We start from the raw sequence: 22,326 nt of genomic DNA on the forward strand, positions 1-22,326 counted from the left end.
TCATAGATCATTTCAAGAAGAATGCACAGTATATATTTTGATAAACTAATAGCTGTTAAAAATATTTCAAACATGTCAAGAGGTAAATACCTGAGTACATTAAATACATTTACAACTAGAATATCCATCTACTTGTAATATTTATATTATCTTGTGCTGCTTTTAACGTTCTTTCTTTCTTTGTTTAGAAATTTCGGCAATACATGGCTGGCTTTTTGGCTCCTCCATATGGTGTACTGGAGACCGGGTCTAATGACAGTAAGTGAATTAGATTATGTTGATATTATTCTTTGTAGAATTTGTAGTAAAATGTACATCAGATATAGATGTAGACTGTGACACCCTTAAGTACTAGTGAAAGTAGGATATTAGACAATCCTGTGTAATGGACTCAAGTCATTAGAAGGTTAAAAATAAATTGTTGTCTAATTACAGTAAGGAACGTTATATCTAAATTATTGTAGTTAGTAGTTTAAATTGTTCTAAAAAATTATTTTTCATTTTCATAACAAAAAATGTTTTATAGCATCCTATTTTCTGCAACATTATGAAAGAAGAGACTATGAAGATTGGATCTTGAGTTGGCAATTAGAACTTTTATTGTACACTTGTAAATTGCAAATTTCTGATAATTATTATAACTGTTATTTATACAGTGCCAACATTTTACACAGTGCCATACAAAGTTATATTACATTCATGGGGGTATCTTTGAACCTGAATTCTGCTTTGAATTACCTTTACCTGGACTGATCATTGGAAAAGTTGGGGCCTATAAAAAGTGTATTAATATAAAAGTGTTGGATATGCAAAACTATGGAATGGGTAATAAAAGGATTATCTATCTTTTTAAACATTTTCAAGTATACTGTCTCTTTAATACTACAAGCCTTGATGTCACTGCTACTTGAACAAGATTGTTTTTAATTTGGGGATTAGTAATGCTACAGGGAGCTGCATGTGTATTAGGAGATGACTGTAGGGTGTGCACCTCACGGGACAGAGACTCCTCAGAGGTGGACGGCTCAGTGGTATCAAACATATTAACTTTCAGTTTGCTTACAGATTTTATTTTCAAAGAGGCAGTTTTTATAAAAAGAAAATTGATTTGAGCAGAGTTTACCCTAAAGACCATCCGCCAGATTACGAGTTTTGCGTTAGAAGCTATGCGGTGCTAACGAGCAGTTTTCTCTCACCGCTCACTTACCTACAGGACTGGTATTACAGGTTTTTACAAACCTGGCGTTAAAAGGCAAGAAGTGAGCGTTGAGCAAAATTTTGCTCCTTAACGCACTCCAATACCAGCGCTGCTTAAGCCAGCGGTGAGCTGGTTGTACGTGCTCGTGCACGGTTTCCCCATAGGAATCAACGGGGAGAGCCGGCTGAGAAAAAGTCTAACACCTGCAAAAAAGCAACGTAAAGCTTCTTAACGCAGCCCCATTGATTCCAATGGGGAAATAAAATTTATGTCTACACCTAACACCCTAACATGAACCCCGAGTCTAAACACCCCTAATCTTACACTTATTAACCCCTAATATGCCACCCCAGACATCGCCGACACCTGCATTATATTTATTAACCCCTAATCTGCCGCTCCGGACACCGCCACCACCTACATTATACTTATGAACCCCTAATCTGCTGCCCCAACATCGCCGACATCTACATTATATTTATTAACCCCTACTCTGCCGCCCCCAATGTCGCTGCAACCTACCTACACTTATTAACCCCAATCTACTGCCCCAACACCACTATAATAAACATATTAACCCCTAAACCGCCGCACTCCCGCCTCGCAAACACTAGTTAAATATTAACACCTAATCTGCCGTCCCTAACATCGCTGCCACCTACCTACATTTATTAACCCCTAATCTGCCGCCCCCAACGTCGCCGCCACTATACTAAATGTATTAACCCCTAAACCTAAGTCTAAACCAAACCCTAACACCCCCTAACTTAAATATAATTTCAATAAATCTAAATAAAAAATAATATTATTAACTAAATAATTCCTATTTAAAACTAAATGCTTACCTATAAAATAAACCCTAAGCTAGCTACAATATAACTAATAGTTACATTGTAGTTAACTTAGGATTTATTTTTATTTTACAGGCAAGTTTGTATTTATTTTAACTAGGTAGAATAGTTATTAAATAGTTATTAACTATTTAATTACTACCTAGCTAAAATAAATACAAAAGTACCTGTAAAATAAAACCTAACCTGTTACAATAACACCTAACACTACACTATAATTAAATAAATTAACTAAATTAACAACAATTAAATAAATTAAATTAAATTAGCTAAAGTAAAAAAACAAACACTAAATTACAGGAAATAATAAACAAATTACAAGATATTTAAACCAATTACACCTAATCTAATAGCCCTATCAAAAGAAAAAAAGCCCCCCCAAAAGAATAAAAACCCTAGCCTAAACTAAACTATCAATAGCCCTTAAAAGGGCCTTTTGCGGGGCATTGTCCCAAAGTAATCAGCTTTTACCTGTAAAAGAAAATACAAACAACCCCCCCAACAGTAAAACCCACCACCCACACAACCAACCCCCCCAAATAAAATACTATCTAAAAAAACCATTGCCCTGAAAACGGCATTTGGATGGGCATTGCCCTTAAAAGGGCAGTTAGCTCTTTTGCGGCCCAAACCCTAATCTAAAAAATAAAACCCACCCAATACACCCTTAAAAAAACCTAACACTAACCCCCTGAAGATCGACTTACAGTTCTGAAGACTGGTCCGGGGGGTTGTTTGTATTTTCTTTTACAGGTAAAAGAGCTGATTACTTTGGGGCAATGCCCGCAAAAGGCCCTTTTAAGGGCTATTAATAGTTTAGTTTAGTTTAGGCTAGGGTTTTTTTTATTGGGGGGGGGTTATTTTGATAGGGCTATTAGATTAGGTGTAATTAGTTTAAATATCTTGTAATTTGTTTATTATTTTCTGTAATTTAGTGTTTGTTTTTTTGTACTTTAGCTAATATAATTTAATTTATTAAATTGTTGTTAATTTATTTAATTATAGTGTAGTGTTATTGTAACTTAGGTTAGGTTTTATTTTACAGGTACTTTTGTATTTATTTTAGCTAGGTAGTTATTAAAAAGTTAATAACTATTTAATAACTATTCTACCTAGTTAAAATATATACAAACTTGCCTGTAAAATAAAAATTATTTAGTTATTAATATTAATTTTTATTTAGATTTATTTAAATTATATTTAAGTTAGGGGGTGTTAGGGTTAGATTTAGACTTAGGTTTAGGGGTTAATACATTTAGTATAGTGGCGGCGACGTTGGGGGCAGCAGATTAGGGGTTAATAAATGTAGGTAGGTGGCAGCGATGTTAGGGACGGCAGATTAGGGGTTAATAATATTTAACTAGTGTTTGCGAGGCGGGAGTGCGGCGGTTTAGGGGTTAATATGTTTATTATAGTTGCAGCGATGTCCGGAGCGGCAGATTAGGGATTAAAATTTTATTATAGTGTTTGCGATGCGGGAGGGCCTCGGTTTAGGGGTTAATAGGTAGTTTATGGGTGTTAGTGTACTTTTTAGCACTTTAGTTATGAGATTTATGCTACGGCGTTGTACCATAAAACTCTTAACTACTGACTTTTAAATGCGTTAGGACTCTTGATGGGGTAGGGTGTACCGCTCACTTTTTGGCTCCCAGGACAGACTCGTAATACCGGCGCTATGGAAGTCCCATAGAAAAAAGACTTTACAAAGTTTACGTAAGACGTTTTGCGGTTAGGCCAAAGTGTGCGGTGCCCCTAAACCTGCAAGACTCGTAATACCAGCGGGCGTAAAAAAGCAGCGTTAGGACCTCTTAACGCTGCTTTTTTACCATAACGCACAACTCGTAATCTAGCCACATGATTCTTTAATTTGCCTATCATTTATATTAATTGGAAACTATCTGAAAGTAGATTAGAAAATCAACCTTCTTAACTCAAATTTCAACTCACAGGTTAAGACATAATTTTCTGTTGCTAAGCCAACAACAACTGATCCAGAAACCATACAAGTAGACTTCAAAATTAATTTTCCATTGAAAAGAAAAAAAAGAAACAGTTCTGAAATGCTTTGCCTGTATTGTGGAAATTCTGGATATTGTACAATTACTTGCAACAGTAAAGTTAAAATAATTATCACCATTGCACCCCAGTGTTTGCTAGATCCACTGGATAATCATCGAGACTTCAGTTTCACTTAACCATTTTCTTCTTTTTGAATCAATGCATCCAGAGTCTATAATTCTTCATCTCATCATCCTACAGCTCAGTTCTAAAAATAACACAGATAAGCTTCCTCAACGTTGACAATGTGATTGTCCAGTAGAATTGTTCCTGGAGAGACAGTACTTTTTGTTTCAATTTATGACCTTTCAAAAACATATTTAAAGGATTACTTTCTGTTATAATTTTTAAGCTAAACAACTAACATATTAAAGTTAATAAACATTAATTAAAACCTACTGACCTATATTTTCTCCAAAACGAAGTTTCATAACGTTCTAAAAGTTATATCTTTTATTCGTCGATGATGTCACGTTATCCTGCCCACTATTTTCAGCACTGCGTGTTCAAAATACTTAAACCAATAACTTTGTGTTTAAAGCGCCATTTTGAAACCTAGGTATTGTAAACGGATTGGTACAGAGCAAAGGATACCCACGGAGTGGGTTTGGAAAACAATTAAATTTGCAGACAAGATTTCTGATATACAGTAGAGATATGTTAATGAAATGCTATTGATAAAAAGCGTATTTGGGGTAGTTAGTTAGTAACAGGCATAGAAAATATTTACTTATAGTGGCCCTTTAAAAGTTCTTAAAGGGTAGAAATGTCAAAATTGTATATGGGGCATTTCAATTTTGAATAGAACCGTTTCTGTACTATACTTCCATTAGGAAAATTGTTTCTAGTAAAAGTTCTTACAGCTTTTCAGTGGCATACACACATATGCTGTGAGTGCCCGTGCACCAGAATTCAAACACCACCCCTTCTCAGAGAGTCAGCAGTGGCTTGTATGACACAAATTAAGTCTTTACTGATACAATGCACACCACTGCCAGATCTCTGAGTAGTCATGGTGTTTGTAGTCTGATGTTTTAGTCACACAAAGCAAATAAACGTATACCTCTGAAACACAAATAACTTTTACTAGAAGCATTTTTGCTAATGGAAGTATATTGCAGAAATGCGTCTTTTTAAAATTGAAATGCACTCATGCACATCTGTTCACCTTTCTGTCTCTTTAAGAAGTATCTGCAGGAAAACCTAGCCAATGGCTTAATTCAGCCATCTACCTCCTCAGGAGCACATGTATCCTTTGTGGAGAAAAGAGATAGTAGTTTAAGGCCTTGTATTGATAGAGAGAACTTTATAAGTTCACTGTAAAAAATCACTATCATCTTTCCCTCATTTCTGAGCTTCTTGAAAGGCTTGGCTCAGCCAAAATATTAACAAAGCTTTCTTTAAGAGGGTCCTTCTTTCCATACTCAATGCAGTTATTATTATTATCAATTATTTGTAGAGCACCTTAACAGATTCCGTTGCGCCATAAACATAGGTATGATATGCAAAGTAGATAAATGGGCAGAGGACCCTGCCAAGAGTTTCACTTTTGTAAATCAGCTCTCATGAAGGTGATCTACAAAACAGCTGGGCTCATAGGCTTACATGCTAAGGGGGTTCATGGGATGAAAAAAAGGAGAAGAGGAACTGAGGTAAGAAAATGTTAGTGTATATCGTACGCATTCCTAAACAGTAGAGTCTTTAAGGAGCACTTGAAACTTTAAAAACTAGGAAAGAGTCTTGTGGAGCAAAGCAGAGAGTTCCACAAGCTTGGAGCCACTCTGGAGAAGTCCTGTATACGGAAATGTGAAGAGGTAACAAGAGAGGAGGAGAAAAGGAGGTCATGAGCAGAGTGAAGGGGACGGGAAGGAGAGTATCTAGAAACGAGGTCTGAGATGTAGGGGGCCAGTGAAAGAATTGGCAGAGAGGTGCAACAAATGAGGAGCGACATGTAAGGAAGATCAGCCTGGTAGAGGCATCCATTATGGATTATAAGATAGACAGCAGCTAGGAAGACCAGAGAGGATGGAGTTGCAATAGTCAAGGTGGGAAATGATGCAAGAGATGATTAAACTCTTAGATGTGTCTTGTGTGAGGAAGTGGTGAAATTTGGAGATGTTTTTAAGGTAGAAAAGGCATAAACTGGATGTGGGAAATGAAAGAAAGTGTGACTCAAAACACTGGGCATGCAGGGTTGGTTTAATGATGTTATTATAAACAGTTATATAAAGTTGGGGGATAGAGATTTTGGAAGAAGTGGGGAAACTAAGGAGCTCAGTTTTGGAGAGATTTAGCTAGTGAGAGCACATCCAGGCTCAAATATTAGAAAGACAGTTAGTGGCATGAGTTAGCATAGTTCTGGTGAAATAATAGAAAGACAGTGACACCAGTTAGCAAGGAAGGGGATAGGTCTGGTGCAGAGAGATAGAATTGGCTATCATCAGCAAACAAATGATATTGAAACCCGTGGGACTTTATTAAGAAACCTAAGGATGAAGTATACAGTAAGAAGAGAAGGGGACCAAGGACAGAGCCTTGTGGTACCCCAGCAGAAAGTGTTAAAGGGGCAGAGGATGCTCCAGAGAAGGCCAGGTTTAATGTACAGTTAAACAGGTAGGAAGAGAGGCACGAGAGGGCTGTGTCGCAGATGCCAAAGGATTAGAGGGTTTGGAGCAAGAGAGTGTGGTCAACAGTATCAAAGGCTGCAGACAGATCAAGAAGGATTAACAGAGAGAAGTGTCCTTTCGATTTTGCTGTAATTAGGTTATTAGTAACCAAAAAGGGATATGAAACCCAATTTTTTTCCGTTCATGATACAGATATAGAGTATGCAATTTTAAGGAACTTTCTAATTTACTACTATTATATTTTTTTCTTTGTTCACTAGGCATTTTTATTTGAAAAAGCAGGAATATAAGCTCATGAGACAGCCCAGTTTTTAGTTCAGCACCTGGGTAGTGCTTGCTGATTGGTTGCTAAATGTAGCCACAAATCAGCAAATGCAACCTAGGCGCTGAGCCAAAAAAATGGGCAAGCTCCTATACTTACATTCCTGCTTTTTAAAATAAAGCTAGCAAGAGAACAAAAAAAATTGATAATAGGAGTAAATAAGAAAGTTGCTTAAAATTGCATGTTCTATCTCTATCATGAAAGAAAAAAATTGGGTTTAGTATCACTTTAATGTGGAGTTTTGGGGCCAAAATCAAGATTGCAATGGATCAAGGAGGAAGTTTAATGTGAGGAAATATGATAGACATGCATATACAAGCTTTTCTAAAAGTTTTGAGGCAAAGGGGAGTAGAGAAATAGGACAGTAGTTTGAAGAGATGTTGATTCAAGAGATAATTTTGAGGATAGGTGTGACTAGTGCATGTTTAAGGGATGAGGGAAATATGGCAGTGCTGAAGGAGAGATTGAATATGTGTGAGGATTGGAGTAAGAGTAGGAGAGAGGGTGGGCAGTAGTTGTGAGGGAAGGGGATGGAGGGGTCAGGTAGTGAGGTGAGAGTAAGATAAAAACACAGAAATGTCGGGGGGGGGCGGAGCTAGCCAGCCTAGGAGATGGCTGCTTTCATCTGAGCTCCTGAGCCCTATCCGTGAGAGAGCGTTAAAGGCTAGTGCCATTCAGTTTACTTTGGCTACCCACAAGCTAATATGTGAGACAGTGACCTATGGAACAAGATAACGGATCACCCGTGGGTCATTTGAGACCTCTTCATTAGTTTGCTGCATACCAAGACATATAGAGCTGCGCCATCACAGCAGTAACATGGAGAAGCTGTGAGATACACAGAGAAGAGCCGCATCAGCCTGAAGTGCTTACCCGACTTCACCTCACAACCGGACTTACCCCTCAATCTGTTCGTCACCAGACGAACATCTATCACTACGGATCCGGAGCGACCATAAACCTCCCGGTGCAGGCCACAGCCTGTGTTGCAGTGAAGTGCGCGCATCGCTTAAGCGCACCTGAACGGACGCACCGACAAGGCCTGAAATCATCTAAAGGGTGAGATCTGTGACACAGAAAACTTATATTGTGCAGAAATAAATGTATAATTCAACCTAAAGGTTATATATACCGCTTGATAGCAATACCTTTGGATAGCTTAAACCTCACCTACAGAGATACAAAGCACCATTAATAATACAGTGTAAACTGAACTCAAAAATTGTGTTTATGGCTTTACTTGCTTGAGGATGATATCTCCATTTAACTTCTAACTTTAATGCAATAACTAACAGCAAGGATAAAGAGCACAATGAACTTTTTGCTTTCCAACACCTTTTCTAGAGCTTAAAGAAAAGTCGATAAATATACAAGACCCTAGTTAACCCTGGGGGGCTGTCTGTTTGGACTGAGGTTCTATTTCTTACACACACTTCTTTGGGAGTAAATCAATCTGTATGAACTACGTTTACCACACTCTCTGACCAACTGTGGGCAGTATATTCACACCTAATAATGTCTCCAAAAAAAGGCAGCAAACCAAGTAAAAACATTAAACAGCTGAAGACACCAGCTCACACTGTCAACAACTTCTTTAAGACCTTGGAAGCTAAGGCTCCTAGCCCCACAGATGCAAACCCACCAGACCAAGCATCATATCACAGCTCCTCAGACTCAGACAGTGATCAGACATCTGAATCTATCACAATTCCTAAAGCACTGTTTAACTCTATCCCTTCTAAAAAAGATTTCTCTACATTAATAACTCAGGTTAAACAGTGCATCAAGGACGAAATATCAGACCTCAAAAAAGACATTTCAGAGATTGGATACAGGGTTGAAACTCTCGAAAATACACAAGATTTACACTCAGAAGCGTTAACTGATTTAAACAACACCATACAGCATCAAGGTGCTACTATCACGGAGTTAGAGGATAAATTAGATGACGCTGAAAATAGAAGCAGACGCCATAATATCCGACTTCGAGGGATCCCAGAGGCTATCTCACCATCAGACCTGGAACAGTACTTACAGGATTTTTTTGGCTTCCTAAAGAAAGAAGAAATACCAATAAAAGACATAGATAGAGCACACAGGGCCCTGCGCCCTAAACCGCAAGTGGGCCAACCACCAAGAGACGTTATCGTCCGCATAACCAACTTTCAAGTGAAAGAAAACCTCATGAAACTAGCCAGAGAGATGCAACCCATAAGATATGAGAACTCAGAGTTACAAATGTATGCAGATCTTTCCCAGCGTACTCTCTTCAAAAGAAAGGAACTTAAACCACTCACAGAACTGTTGAGGGATAAGAATATCCCATACTGCTGGGGATTTCCGTTTCACCTGGCTATTATATGGAAAGGCAGGCGGCTAACCTGCACATCAGTTAAAGACATTGCGCTCATATGCAAGGACTTGGATATTCCTCCTCCTCCAACAGAGGATTTAGCTGCTCATCAAGAAGATCAATCTAAGCGGAGGAAATCCCCAACACCACTTCCTCAAAGAGGGATTTGGCAACAGGCGATCCAAAAGAAAGCACGGAAGTCCGCCATGCCTACATCTCCTGTAATGATGGAAAAAGATTGATAATGGAACCCATTTCATGAATCCCCAATTGACCTTTTTGGTCATGAACTTCCTCATCTTTAAAGGGCACCCTTTAACTGGTGCTGCCTTTTTCTTCAGACTCCTCACTGGACCTAGGGCTTTCCTTCTGCCTCGAAGGCCCTTCATGTGGTATTTATTTTCACCTAAGGTTATCTAATGATGTCTAATGTTATCTAATGTTATCTGATATTATACAGTTGTTTTGCATGCCTTCCTGTACTACTCGACTCTCTAGAGAATGTTGAGTTTATCCACAACATTATTCCAAGACTAGGCATGTCAATGGTTGAATGTTAAAAGTTCTTTGTTTGTTGCTAATTGTCCTTACAAGGAAAAAAAAAAAAAAAAAAAAAAAAATCAATCTTTGCCAAGGAATGATGTCTAATAGAGTTTTGTTGCTCTCTCACGGTCGGGAGATTATCTCCTTGTAGAGAAAATGTTACTCATTGAGTATTTGTTTAGTATTGTAAGTTGTCAATATGTTTTTTCTTCCTCTTTTTTCTCTCTTTTTTTTTTTTTTTCCTCTTTCTCTTCTCCCTTCTCTTTTTCTTTTCTGTACACCAACTGTGCCTACACATCAAACGCAAAATATATCCCAAATCACCAACCAAATTGAGCTTCTATACACTTCCCACACATGAATAGTCATAAACAGCAGGAACTTATTCTTTTTACACAAAATGCTAAGGGCTTAAACTGTCCCAATAAAAGGAGAATGGCTATGTTGGACTTCCATAAACAAGGGGGTCACATCCTATTCCTCCAGGAAACCCATTTTAAGGCTAAAAACTACCCTAAATATTTTTCCTCTAATTATCCAGTACATTATCATAGTACCCACCCAAATAAAAAAATTAACGGAGTTAGTATTCTAATTCATAGATCCATCCCCTTTACCAAAACACAATTAATTTCAGACAAAGAGGGAAGGTACTTGTGTTTAAAGGGCCTCCTTTATGGTAAACCAGTAACTCTAATGAATATCTATGCCCCCAACTCACACCAGGATAAATTTATAGCTACGATAACAGATCTATTAGTTGGAGAAGTTACAGGCTCCCTAATACTAGCAGGAGACATTAATTTTCCACTAGACCCATCGATGGACTGTTCAAACCCAAACAATAGAGTCAAAACTCCAAACCTTATCAATATATGGGGAAAATTGAAATTACTGGGCTTTCACGACACCTGGAGATTCTTTAATCCTCAAAAAAGAGATTACACCTTTTTCTCGCATCCTAACCGCAGTTACTCCAGACTGGACTACATTTTTGTAGACCATCTAATCCTCTCTCACACCAAACACTCAGGCATAAAACATACAGCATGGTCAGACCACTCATTAGCTACCTGTGTTATTAATTGGCCCTCAGCTCCATTCCGGTCTTTCCAATGGAGACTAGATGACTCTATGCTCCTAAACCCAAGTCTGATAAAGCAATTTACAAAACATATAAAATCATATTTCTCTTTAAATAATACATCGGATGTTAACACAGCTACTGTATGGGAAGCACACAAGTGCACCATGAGAGGGGAATTCATCAAAGCCAGAGCACAAATCAATAGGAAAAGTAGGGAAGAGGTAGAAACTATCACCACAGAGTTAGCTGATTTAGACTATGCACATAAAATCAACCCCACAGACAACGCTATCCTTGAACGCATTAAAACATCTAGAGAGAAACTAAACGCCATCCTCCAAACTAAAGCCCAAAAACAGCAACTTCGTATTCAACAACATTTTTACAGGGAGGGTAATAAACCGGGGAAACTTTTGGCCAGGGCGCTAAAGAACCAACAGCAGAAAACATATATTCACTCCATTAAATCCACTCAGGATAAGCACATAGAAGATACCAAAAACATAGCAAAAGAATTTAAAGAATTTTACCATAAACTTTACAATCTCTTTCCCGCGAGAGACCCCCAAGCCCATTTCCAACTATGTAATCAATATTTAGACCAAATTCCAATACCACATTTAACCTCAGAACAACGCGAACATCTAGATTCACCTATCCAAGCATCTGAGATACAGGATGCAATAAAACAACTAAAGCAAAACAAAGCCCCAGGACCCGATGGCTTCACGGGCCTATACTATAAAACCTTTGCAAAGCTCCTAATACCACATTTAACGTCCCTTTTTAATTCCATACCAGAACTACTACAATTCCCAGACAACATGCTACAGGCAAATATATCTGTCTTAGCTAAGCCCGGTAAACCCCCAAATACCCCAGCAAACTTCAGACCGATTTCGTTGCTTAATGTTGACCTAAAAATTTATGCTAAGATCCTAGCCACACGACTCAATAAAATTCTCCCAAAAATCATCCACCAGGACCAGGTCGGCTTTGTGCCACACAGGGAAGCCAAGGACAATACGGTCAAGGTACTCAATTTATTAGAATATATAACACAAAACAAAATCCCATCCATTTTTCTGTCCACAGATGCCGAAAAGGCTTTTGACCGTTTAGATTGGACATACTTGCAGGCAACCTTACAACATTTTCATATACCAAACTCCTTTATCCACAAAATCTTAGCCCTATATACCAACCATACAGCATGTATAAAAATCAATGGTACACTCTCTGATCCATTTGAGATTCGGAACGGGTCTAGGCAAGGTTGCCCATTATCCCCGCTTCTCTTCATTATGTCCCTAGAGCCATTAGCTATTAAAATTAGACTCAACAACCAAATTAATGGGATAACTATAGATAACCAGATTCACAAACTCGCCATCTTCGCAGATGACTTACTCCTGACATTAACAGAACCCCTTACGTCCACACAAGTGGCTATTTCAGAACTCACGCAATTCAGCACCATATCCAATTTTATGGTAAACCTGTCCAAATCGGAATATCTACCCATTAACCTCTCCCCTCACTCTTTAGATATATTAACTAGGACATGTCCCCTGAAACAACAGAAAAAATATCTAAAATACCTAGGCATACATATATCCCCAGATAAAACAGATTTAAGAAAACACAATTACGGAAAATTAGTAACAGAATTCCAGACTCTCACGTCCAAATGGCTCCCCAAAAATATATCCTGGCTAGGTAGGATCCAGGCGGTAAAAATGACCCTTCTCCCCAAAGATCTCTACATCTTGCAGACGGTCCTGATCTCGGGTATACAGAAAGATCTCGCTACTATGCAAAAAATTATTAACGACTATATTTGGAGACGTAGGCCACCGCAAATTAATAAAAACACTCTCTTTAAATCCCCCCTGGAGGGAGGACTGGGAGTTCCCCATCTCCTCTCCTATAAACTAGCGATCTCTCTACAGAGAATTTCGGATTGGTGTAGATTTGATGGCCCAAACTCTAGGCGATGGATTCACATTGAAAATGCCCTAGCATCCCCACACAAATTACAAGATATATGCTGGAACCCTGCATGCTTTAATAAGTACACAATCTCTTCTTCTTCAATTACTAACGAAACCTGGTCAGACTGGAGACTAATTCGTAATCCTCCTAATAAAATCTCCTCCAGATATTCACCACTTACCACCTTATTAAATAATCCAGAATTTAACCCAGGAATGTTACCAGAATACCTACATGTCCCTGATCTTCCGCAATCGCTTCCAATACATTCTTTGCTAGAAAATTCTAGTAAAATAAAAGATAAAAACCAACTTAGTTTATTGGATCATCCTTTTCTATCTTCCTGGTTTCGCATACATCAGATGAGGCATTACATAATCTCCCATAAATACAAAAAAGATCTGACTCGCCCTCTTACACCCTTTGAGCAATTATGCATAACCAGAGACCCCACAAAAAGGACGATCTCCAAACTTTATAAAATCGTACTATCAAATACATTCCCTCACCCTCCTACATACACCAAAAGATGGGATAAAGAGCATAATACTAACACATCCTTGAAAGTTTGGGCTCGCAGATTTGCGAACTTAACTCACTCAGGCCACTCGGCGCAAGCAAAAGAGACCAACATTAAAATAATGATGAGGTGGTACCTAACCCCAGCTAGAATTAAATATATCTTCAAGAAATCCTCAGGGATGTGCTGGAGGGGCTGCGGACATGAAGGGCACATCTCACACATATGGTGGGAATGTAGAAATATTAAAACATTTTGGTCCGGGGTCTTTAAGAACATTAATAAAACCTTGAATACAGATATCTCACCATCCCCAGATATAATAATGCTGAGCCATCCCCCCCCATTTCCTGCAAAATAAGAAAACATTTGTTTCAGATTCTGCTCAACTCAGCCAATCAGTTGATCCCAAAATTGTGGAAATCCACCCGCATACCCTCGATTTCAGAATGGAAAGATTTAGTCAATAAAAATCTCCTGCTCGAGAGGTTTTACTACCTTAAATTAGGCCAACTTTCACTATTCCAGGACATGGTCTTCCTCTGGGAATCTAATATATATGCAGGTACATAGCTTTTGATTTAGATAAAGGGATATGTACACATTAAATTCTCTCTTGCCCTCTGCACAAATACCTAACTTGTAATCAAAACAGTCAGTGGTGGGTACAGTTGGTGACTTAACCTAATCTATCTTTCTTTCTTTTCTTACCATTTCTACCTCGTGTAAGTAAGGCTCATTGCGGGCAGGTAGCCAATTGCAATTTCAACTATGAGCAGTTCGTGGGGGGAGTCCCACTCCCGGATGCCCAATAATTAAAACATCCTGAGGGCATGATTAGTCTGTTCAATCTTTTTCTTTTCAATTAGAACTCTCAGTACCCATAGCACATATGTGAAGGAATAAGGAAACAAACGGGACATTTGGGGGGGATGCTTTTCCCTACGTATCGTGTCACTTGTTGCTACCTGTCTGTTTTATTGAATGGTGAAATGTAAAAATGGTTTCTTTTCCATGTCTTTTATTGTCTTTTATTGTTATATTTTTACAAAATAAATAAAGATGAATATTAAAAAAAACAAAAAAAAACACAGAAATGTCTTCCTCAGTAGCATGGACAAAATAGCTAAATTTGTGGGTTTTCGATGTTTGCAAATGGCTGATGGGGTTGGAAACTGGAAGTAAGTTGAGAGATGATTTTTTTTCTGATGGAATTGATTTTGTTGTTGAAGTGGCTGGCAAAATTTTGAGCTAAGAGAGATGTGGTATTAAAAGTGGAGAACAGATGTTTTGTGTTTGAACAAAGAGTAAAGAAGTAATCCTGCTTAGAGAGGTTAAGGGCAGAATAATAAGAGTTCAAGATGAACTTGTAGTGAAGAAAGGCAGCTTAACACTGCAATCTTCTCAATTGTCGCTCAACAGTGCAGGAGCATCTGTGTAGGTAGCGTGTCACAGGAGTATGCCAGGGCTGAGGGTGAATGCTTGATTTCCGAGCTATATTAGGAGGTGCCAAGTTGCCAGATGTAAGAGTATTGTTGTAGTGATAGATAGATTGGTCAGGGCAGGAAAAGGAGGATATGGAAGAGAGGAGAGGTTTGAGAGAGTTTGAAAGATGTTGTTAATCTAGTGATTAGTGACCAGTGTGCTACTGTGGAGTTTGGTTTGAGGGACAGAAGGAGGGAGAGTAGTAGGAAGTGCTATGATGTTGTAAGTGGGTATTTGTGAAGTTTAAGAGAGTGCCTGCATAACTTAAAATCAGATTAAGAGAGTGGTCCATCTTTTTGAGTGGGAGAGTCATCCATTGTGACAGATCGTAAGAGGCAGTGAACTGGAAAAGTTTTGTTGCTCTAGGCACAGTGAGATTGTCAAAAGGGAGGTTGAAGTCCCCAAGAATGAGGGCAGGGGTGCCTGAAGAGAGGAAATTAGGTAGCCAGGCAGAAAAAACATAATTTATGCTTACCTGATAAATTTATTTCTCTTGTAGTGTATCCAGTCCACGGATCATCCATTACTTGTGGGATATTCTCCTTCCCAACAGGAAGTTGCAAGAGGATCACCCACAGCAGAGCTGCTATATAGCTCCTCCCCTCACTGCCATATCCAGTCATTCGACCGAAACAAGACGAGAAAGGAGAAACCATAGGGTGCAGTGGTGACTGTAGTTTAATTAAAATTTAGACCTGCCTTAAAAGGACAGGGCAGGCCGTGGACTGGATACACTACAAGAGAAATAAATTTATCAGGTAAGCATAAATTATGTTTTCTCTTGTTAAGTGTATCCAGTCCACGGATCATCCATTACTTGTGGGATACCAATACCAAAGCTAAAGTACACGCATGATGGGAGGGACAAGGCAGGAACTTAAATGGAAGGAACCACTGCCTGTAGAACCTTTCTCCCAAAAACAGCCTCCGAAGAATCAAAAGTGTCAAATTTGTAAAATTTTGAAAAGGTGTGAAGCGAAGACCAAGTCGCAGCCTTGCAAATCTGTTCAACAGAGGCCTCATTTTTAAAGGCCCAGGTGGAAGCCACAGCTCTAGTAGAATGAGCTGTAATCCTTTCAGGGGGCTGCTGTCCAGCAGTCTCATAGGCTAAGCGTATTATGCTCCGAAGCCAAAAGGAGAGAGAGGTTGCCGAAGCTTTTTGACCTCTCCTCTGTCCAGAGTAAACGACAAACAGGGCAGATGTTTGACGAAAATCTTTAGTAGCCTGTAAGTAAAACTTCAAGGCACGGACTACGTCCAGATTATGCAAAAGACTTCCTTCTTTGAAGAAGGATTAGGACACAATGATGGAACAACAATCTCTTGATTGATATTCCTGTTAGAAACCACCATAGGTAAAAACCCAGGTTTGGTACGCAGAACTACCTTGTCTGAATGAAAAATCAGATAAGGAGAATCACAATGTAAGGCAGATAACTCAGAGACTCTTCGAACCGAGGAAATAGCCATCAAAAACAGAACTTTCCAAGATAAAAGTTTAATATCAATGGAATGAAGGGGTTCAAACGGAACTCCCTGAAGAACTTTAAGAACCAAGTTTAAGCTCCACGGGGGGAGCAACAGTTTTAAACACAGGCTTAATCCTAACCAAAGCCTGACAAAATGCCTGGACGTCTGGAACTTCTGCCAGACGCTTGTGCAAAAGAATAGACAGAGCAGAGATCTGCCCTTTTAAAGAACTAGCTGATAAGCCTTTGTCCAAACCCTCTTGGAGAAAGGACAATATCCTAGGAATCCTAACCTTACTCCATGAGTAACTCTTGGATTCACACCAATAAAGATATTTACGCCATATCTTATAGTAGATTTTCCTGGTGACAGGCTTCCGAGCCTGTATTAAGGTATCAATGACTGACTCGGAGAAGCCACGCCTTGATAGAATCAAGCGTTCAATCTCCATGCAGTCAGTCTCAGAGAAAGTAGATTTGGATGATTGAAAGGACCTTGTATTAGAAGGTCCTGCCTCAGAGGCAGAGTCCATGGTGGAAGAGATGACATGTCCACTAGGTCTGCATGCCAGGTCCTGGGTGGCCACGCAGGCGCTATCAGAATCACTGATGCTCTCTCCTGTTTGATTTTGGCAATCAGTCGAGGGAGCAGAGGAAACGGTGGAAACACATAGGCCAGGTTGAAGAACCAAGGAGCTGCTAGAGCATCTATCAGCGTTGCTCCCGGGTACCTGGACCTGGATCCGTAACAAGGAAGCTTGGCGTTCTGGCGAGACGCCATGAGATCCAGTTCTGGTTTGCCCCAACGATGGACCAGTTGAGCAAACACCTCCGGATGGAGTTCCCACTCCCCCGGATGAAAAGTCTGACGACTTAGAAAATCCGCCTCTCTACGCCTGGGACAGGTGGCAAGAGTGAGACTCTACCCAGCGAATTATCTTTGAGACTTCTAACATCGCTAGGGAACTCCTGGTTCCCCCTTGATGGTTGATGTAAGCCACAGTCGTGATGTTGTCCGACTGAAATCTGATGAACCTCAGTGTTGCTAACTGAGGCCAAGCTAGAAGAGCATTGAATATTGCTCTTAACTCCAGAATATATATTGGGAGGAGTTTCTCCTCCTGAGTCCACGATCCCTGAGCCTTCAGGGAGTTCCAGACTGCGCCCCAACCTAGAAGGCTGGCATCTGTTGTTACAATCGTCCAACCTGGCCTGCGAAAGGTCATACCCTTGGACAGATGGACCCGAGAAAGCCACCAGAGAAGAGAATCTCTGGTCTCTTGATCCAGATTTAGTAGAGGGGACAAATCTGAGTAATCCCCATTCCACTGACTTAGCATGCATAATTGCAGCGGTCTGAGATGCAGGCGCGCAAATGGCACTATGTCCATTGCCGCTACCATTGCCGATTAAGCCGATTACTTCCATGCACTGAGCCACTGACGGGCGTGGAATGGAATGAAGGACATGGCACGCATTTAGAAGTTTTGATAACCTGGACTCCGTCAGGTAAATTTTCATCTCTACAGAATCTATAAGAGTCCCTAGGAAGGAGACTCTTGTGAGTGGTGATAGAGAACTCTTTTCCACGTTCACTTTCCACCCATGCGACCTCAGAAATGCCAGAACTATCTCTGTATGAGACTTGGCAATTTGAAAGCTTGACGCCTGTATCAGGATGTCGTCTAGATACGGAGCCACCGCTATGCCTCGCGGTCTTAGAACCGCCAGAAGTGAGCCCAGAACCTTTGTAAAAATTCTCGGGGCAGTGGCCAACCCAAAGGGAAGAGCTACAAATTGGTAATGCCTGTCTAGAAAGGCAAACCTTAGGAACCGATGATGATCTTTGTGAATCGGTATGTGAAGGTAGGCATCCTTTAAGTCCACTGTGGTCATGTACTGACCCTCTTGGATCATGGGTAGGATGGTCCGAATAGTTTCCATTTTGAATGACGGAATTTGTTTAAGATCTTTAGATCCAAGATTGGTCTGAAGGTTCCCTCTTTCTTGGGAACCACAAACAGATTTGAATAAAATCCCTGTCCTTGTTCCGTCCGCGGAACTGGATGGATCACTCCCATTACTAGGAGGTCTTGCACACAGCTTAGGAATGCCTCTTTCTTTATCTGGTTTGATGATAACCTTGAAAGATGAAATCTCCCTTGTGGAGGAGAAGCTTTGAAGTCCAGAAGATATCCCTGAGATATGATCTCCAACGCCCAGGGATCCTGAACATCTCTTGCCCACGCCTGGGCGAAGAGAGAAAGTCTGCCCCCCACTAGATCCGTTTCCGGATAGGGGTCCGTTCCTTCATGCTGTCTTGGGGGCAGCAGCAGGCTTCCTGGCCTGCTTGCCCTTGTTCCAGGACTGGTTAGGTTTCCAGGCCTGTCTGGAATGAGCAACAGTTCCCTCTTGTTTTGAAGCAGAGGAAGTTGATGCTGCTCCTGCCTTGAAATTTCGAAAGGCACGAAAATTAGACTGTTCGGCCTTTGATTTGGCCCTGTCCTGAGGAAGGGTATGACCCTTGCCTCCAGTAATGTCAGCAATAATTTCCTTCAAGGCAGGCCCGAATAAGGTCTGCCCCTTGAAAGGAATGGCGAATCTGGAATTCTTAGCCGTTAGTTTAGTCAAATGAACAATGGCATCAGAAACAAATGAGTTAGCTAGCTTAAGCGTTCTAAGCTTGTCAATAATTTCATTCAATGGAGCTGTCTGGAAGGCCTCTTCCAGGGCCTCAAACCAGAATGCCGCCGCAGCAGTGACAGGCGCAATGCATGCAAGGGGCTGTAAAATAAAACCTTGTTGAATAAATATTTTCTTAAGGTAACCCTCCAATTTTTTATCCATTGGATCTGAAAAAGCACAACTGTCCTCAACCGGGATAGTGGTACGCTTTGCTAAAGTAGAAACTGCTCACTCCACCTTAGGGACCGTCTGCCATAAGTCCCGTGTAGTGGCGTCTATTGGAAACATTTTTCTAAATATAGGAGGTGGGGAAAAGGGCACACCGGCTCTATCCCACTCCTTGCTAATAATTTCTGTAAGCGTTCTAAGCTTGTCAATAATTTCATTCAATGGAGCTGTCTGGATGGCCTCTACCAGGGCCTCAAACCAGAATGCCGCCGCAGCAGTGACAGGCGCAATGCATGCAAGGGGCTGTAAAATAAAACCTTGTTGAATAAATATTTTCGTAAGGTAACCCTCCAATTTTTTATCCATTGGATCTGAAAAAGCACAACTGTCCTCAACCGGGAGAGTGGTACGCTTTGCTAAAGTAGAAACTGCTCCCTCCACCTTAGGGACCGTCTGCCATAAGTCCCGTGTAGTGGCGTCTATTGGAAACATTTTTCTAAATATAGGAGGTGGGGAAAAGGGCACACCGGCTCTATCCCACTCCTTGCTAATAATTTCTGTAAGCCTTTTAGGTATAGAAAAAACGTCAGTACACACCGGCACCGCATAGTATCTATCCAGCCTACACAATTTCTCTGGAATTGCAACTGTGTTACAGTCATTCAGAGCAGCTAATACCTCCCCAAGCAATACACAGAGGTTCTCAAGCTTAAATTTAAAATTAGAAATCTCTGAATCAGGTTTCCCCGAGTCAGAGATGTCACCCACAGACTGAAGCTCTCCGTCCTCATGTTCTGCATACTGTGACGCAGTATCAGACATGGCTCTAACAGCATTTGCGCGCTCTGTATCTCTCCTAACCCCAGAGCTATCGCGCTTGCCTCTTAATTCAGGCAATCTAGATAATACCTCTGACAGGGTATTATTCATGATTGCAGCCATGTCCTGCAAGGTAATCGCTATGGGCGTCCCTGATGTAATTGGCGCCATATTAGCGTGCGTCCCCTGAGCGGGAGGCGAAGGGTCTGACACGTGGGGAGAGTTAGTCGGCATAACTTCCCCCTCGACAGAACCCTCTGGTGATAATTCTTTTATAGATAAAGACTGATCTTTACTGTTTAAGGTGAAATCAATACATTTAGTACACATTCTCCAATGGGGCTCCACCGTGGCTTTCAAACATAATGAACAAGTAGGTTCCTCTGTGTCAAACATGTTTAAACAGACTAGCAATGAGACTAGCAAGCTTGGAAAACACTTTAAAACAAGTTTACAAGCAATATAAAAAACGTTACTGCGCCTTTAAGAAACACAAATTTTCCCAAATTTTGAAATAACAGTGAAAAAATGCAGTTACACTAACGAAATTTTTACAGTGTATGTAATAAGTTAGCAGAGCATTGCACCCACTTGCAAATGGATGATTAACCCCTTAATACCAAAAACGGAATAACAAATGACAAAAACGTTTTTTAAACAGTCACAACAACTGCCACAGCTCTACTGTGGCTTTTTACCTCCCTCAATACGACTTTTGAAGCCTTTTGAGCCCTTCAGAGAAGTCCTGGATCATGCAGGAAGAAGCTGGATGTCTGTGTCTGTAATTTTTGCTGTGCAAAAAAACACCAAAATAGGCCCCTCCCACTCATATTACAACAGTGGGAAGCCTCAGGGAACTGTTTCTAGGCAAAATTCAAGCCAGCCATGTGGAAAAAACTAGGCCCCAATAAGTTTTATCACCAAACATATGTAAAAAACGATTAAACATGCCAGCAAAAGTTTTAAAATACACTTTTATAAGAGTATGTATCTCTATGTATCTCTATTAATAAACCTGATACCAGTCGCTATCACTGCATTTAAGGCTTTACTTACATTACTTCGGTATCAGCAGCATTTTCTAGCAAATTCCATCCCTAGAAAAATATTTTAACTGCACATACCTTATTGCAGGAAAACCTGCACGCTATTCCCCCTCTGAAGTTACCTCACTCCTCAGAATATGTGAGAACAGCAAAGGATCTTAGTTACTTCTGCTAAGATCATAGAAAACGCAGGCAGATTCTTCTTCTAAATACTGCCTGAGATAAACAGTACACTCCGGTACCATTTAAAAATAACAAACTTTTGATTGAAGAAATAAACTAAGTATAAAACACCACAGTCCTCTTACGACCTCCATCTTAGTTGAGAGTTGCAAGAGAATGACTGGGTATGGCAGTGAGGGGAGGAGCTATATAGCAGCTCTGCTGTGGGTGATCCTCTTGCAACTTCCTGTTGGGAAGGAGAATATCCCACAAGTAATGGATGATCCGTGGACTGGATACACTTAACAAGAGAAATGATATTGAGTTGAGAAGCCAGGGGGCTTATATATAACCTCCACACGCAGAGGGAGGGGAGAGAATAAGCTAATCATGTGGGTTTTGAAGGAAGAAATTTGATGGAATAGATTGGTTGTATATGTTTAAAGGTGTAATTAGAGAAAACTAAAATACCTAAATCACCACTGTGTCTGTTTCCATATCTTTGGGTGTGTCAGAAGTGGAGACCCCCATGTGACAATGCAGCAGGGGAGACTGTGTCTGAAGGAGTGAGCCAGGTTTCTGTGAGAGCCAGAAGGTTGAGGGAATAGGTGATAAAGAAGTCATTGATAGAAGTTAGATTGTTGCACACAGAGCGAGAGTTCCAGAGTGCACAAGTTAAGGCAGTGTTGGTTTTAGATACAAAAGAACTTGAGTAAGGTTTTACAGAGTTCTGATTTCTAGATCTATATAAAGCCATACATGGGTGGGCGAGGTTAGGAAGTTGTGGGGGACCAGGACTGGGAGATACATATTGCAATATTGAGAGTGTCTTTGGGATGTGGTGCAGGGTGGAGAGAGAGATAGAAATAGGAAAGTGTGAAGCTAATGAAAGCAAAAGTGAGGTGAGGATAAAAGAGATGGGCCAATGAATAATGCAG

At 40.3% G+C, this 22,326-nt stretch overlaps 1 protein-coding gene across 1 annotated transcript in view; it reads left to right on the top strand.

Annotated features, from left to right (window-relative positions):
• LOC128645442 (rap guanine nucleotide exchange factor 4-like) overlaps positions 1-22,326 on the top strand; it is a 388,555-nt gene that overhangs the window by 129,769 nt on the left and 236,460 nt on the right. The window contains exon 2 of the mRNA XM_053698451.1: positions 189-258. Coding sequence (XP_053554426.1) covers positions 204-258 — 55 coding nt within the window. The 5' untranslated portion in view covers positions 189-203. The remainder of the gene's footprint in view (positions 1-188; positions 259-22,326) is intronic.

This window comes from Bombina bombina, chromosome 1 (genome assembly GCF_027579735.1).
Source record: "Bombina bombina isolate aBomBom1 chromosome 1, aBomBom1.pri, whole genome shotgun sequence".
Taxonomy (NCBI): Eukaryota; Metazoa; Chordata; class Amphibia; order Anura; family Bombinatoridae; genus Bombina; species Bombina bombina.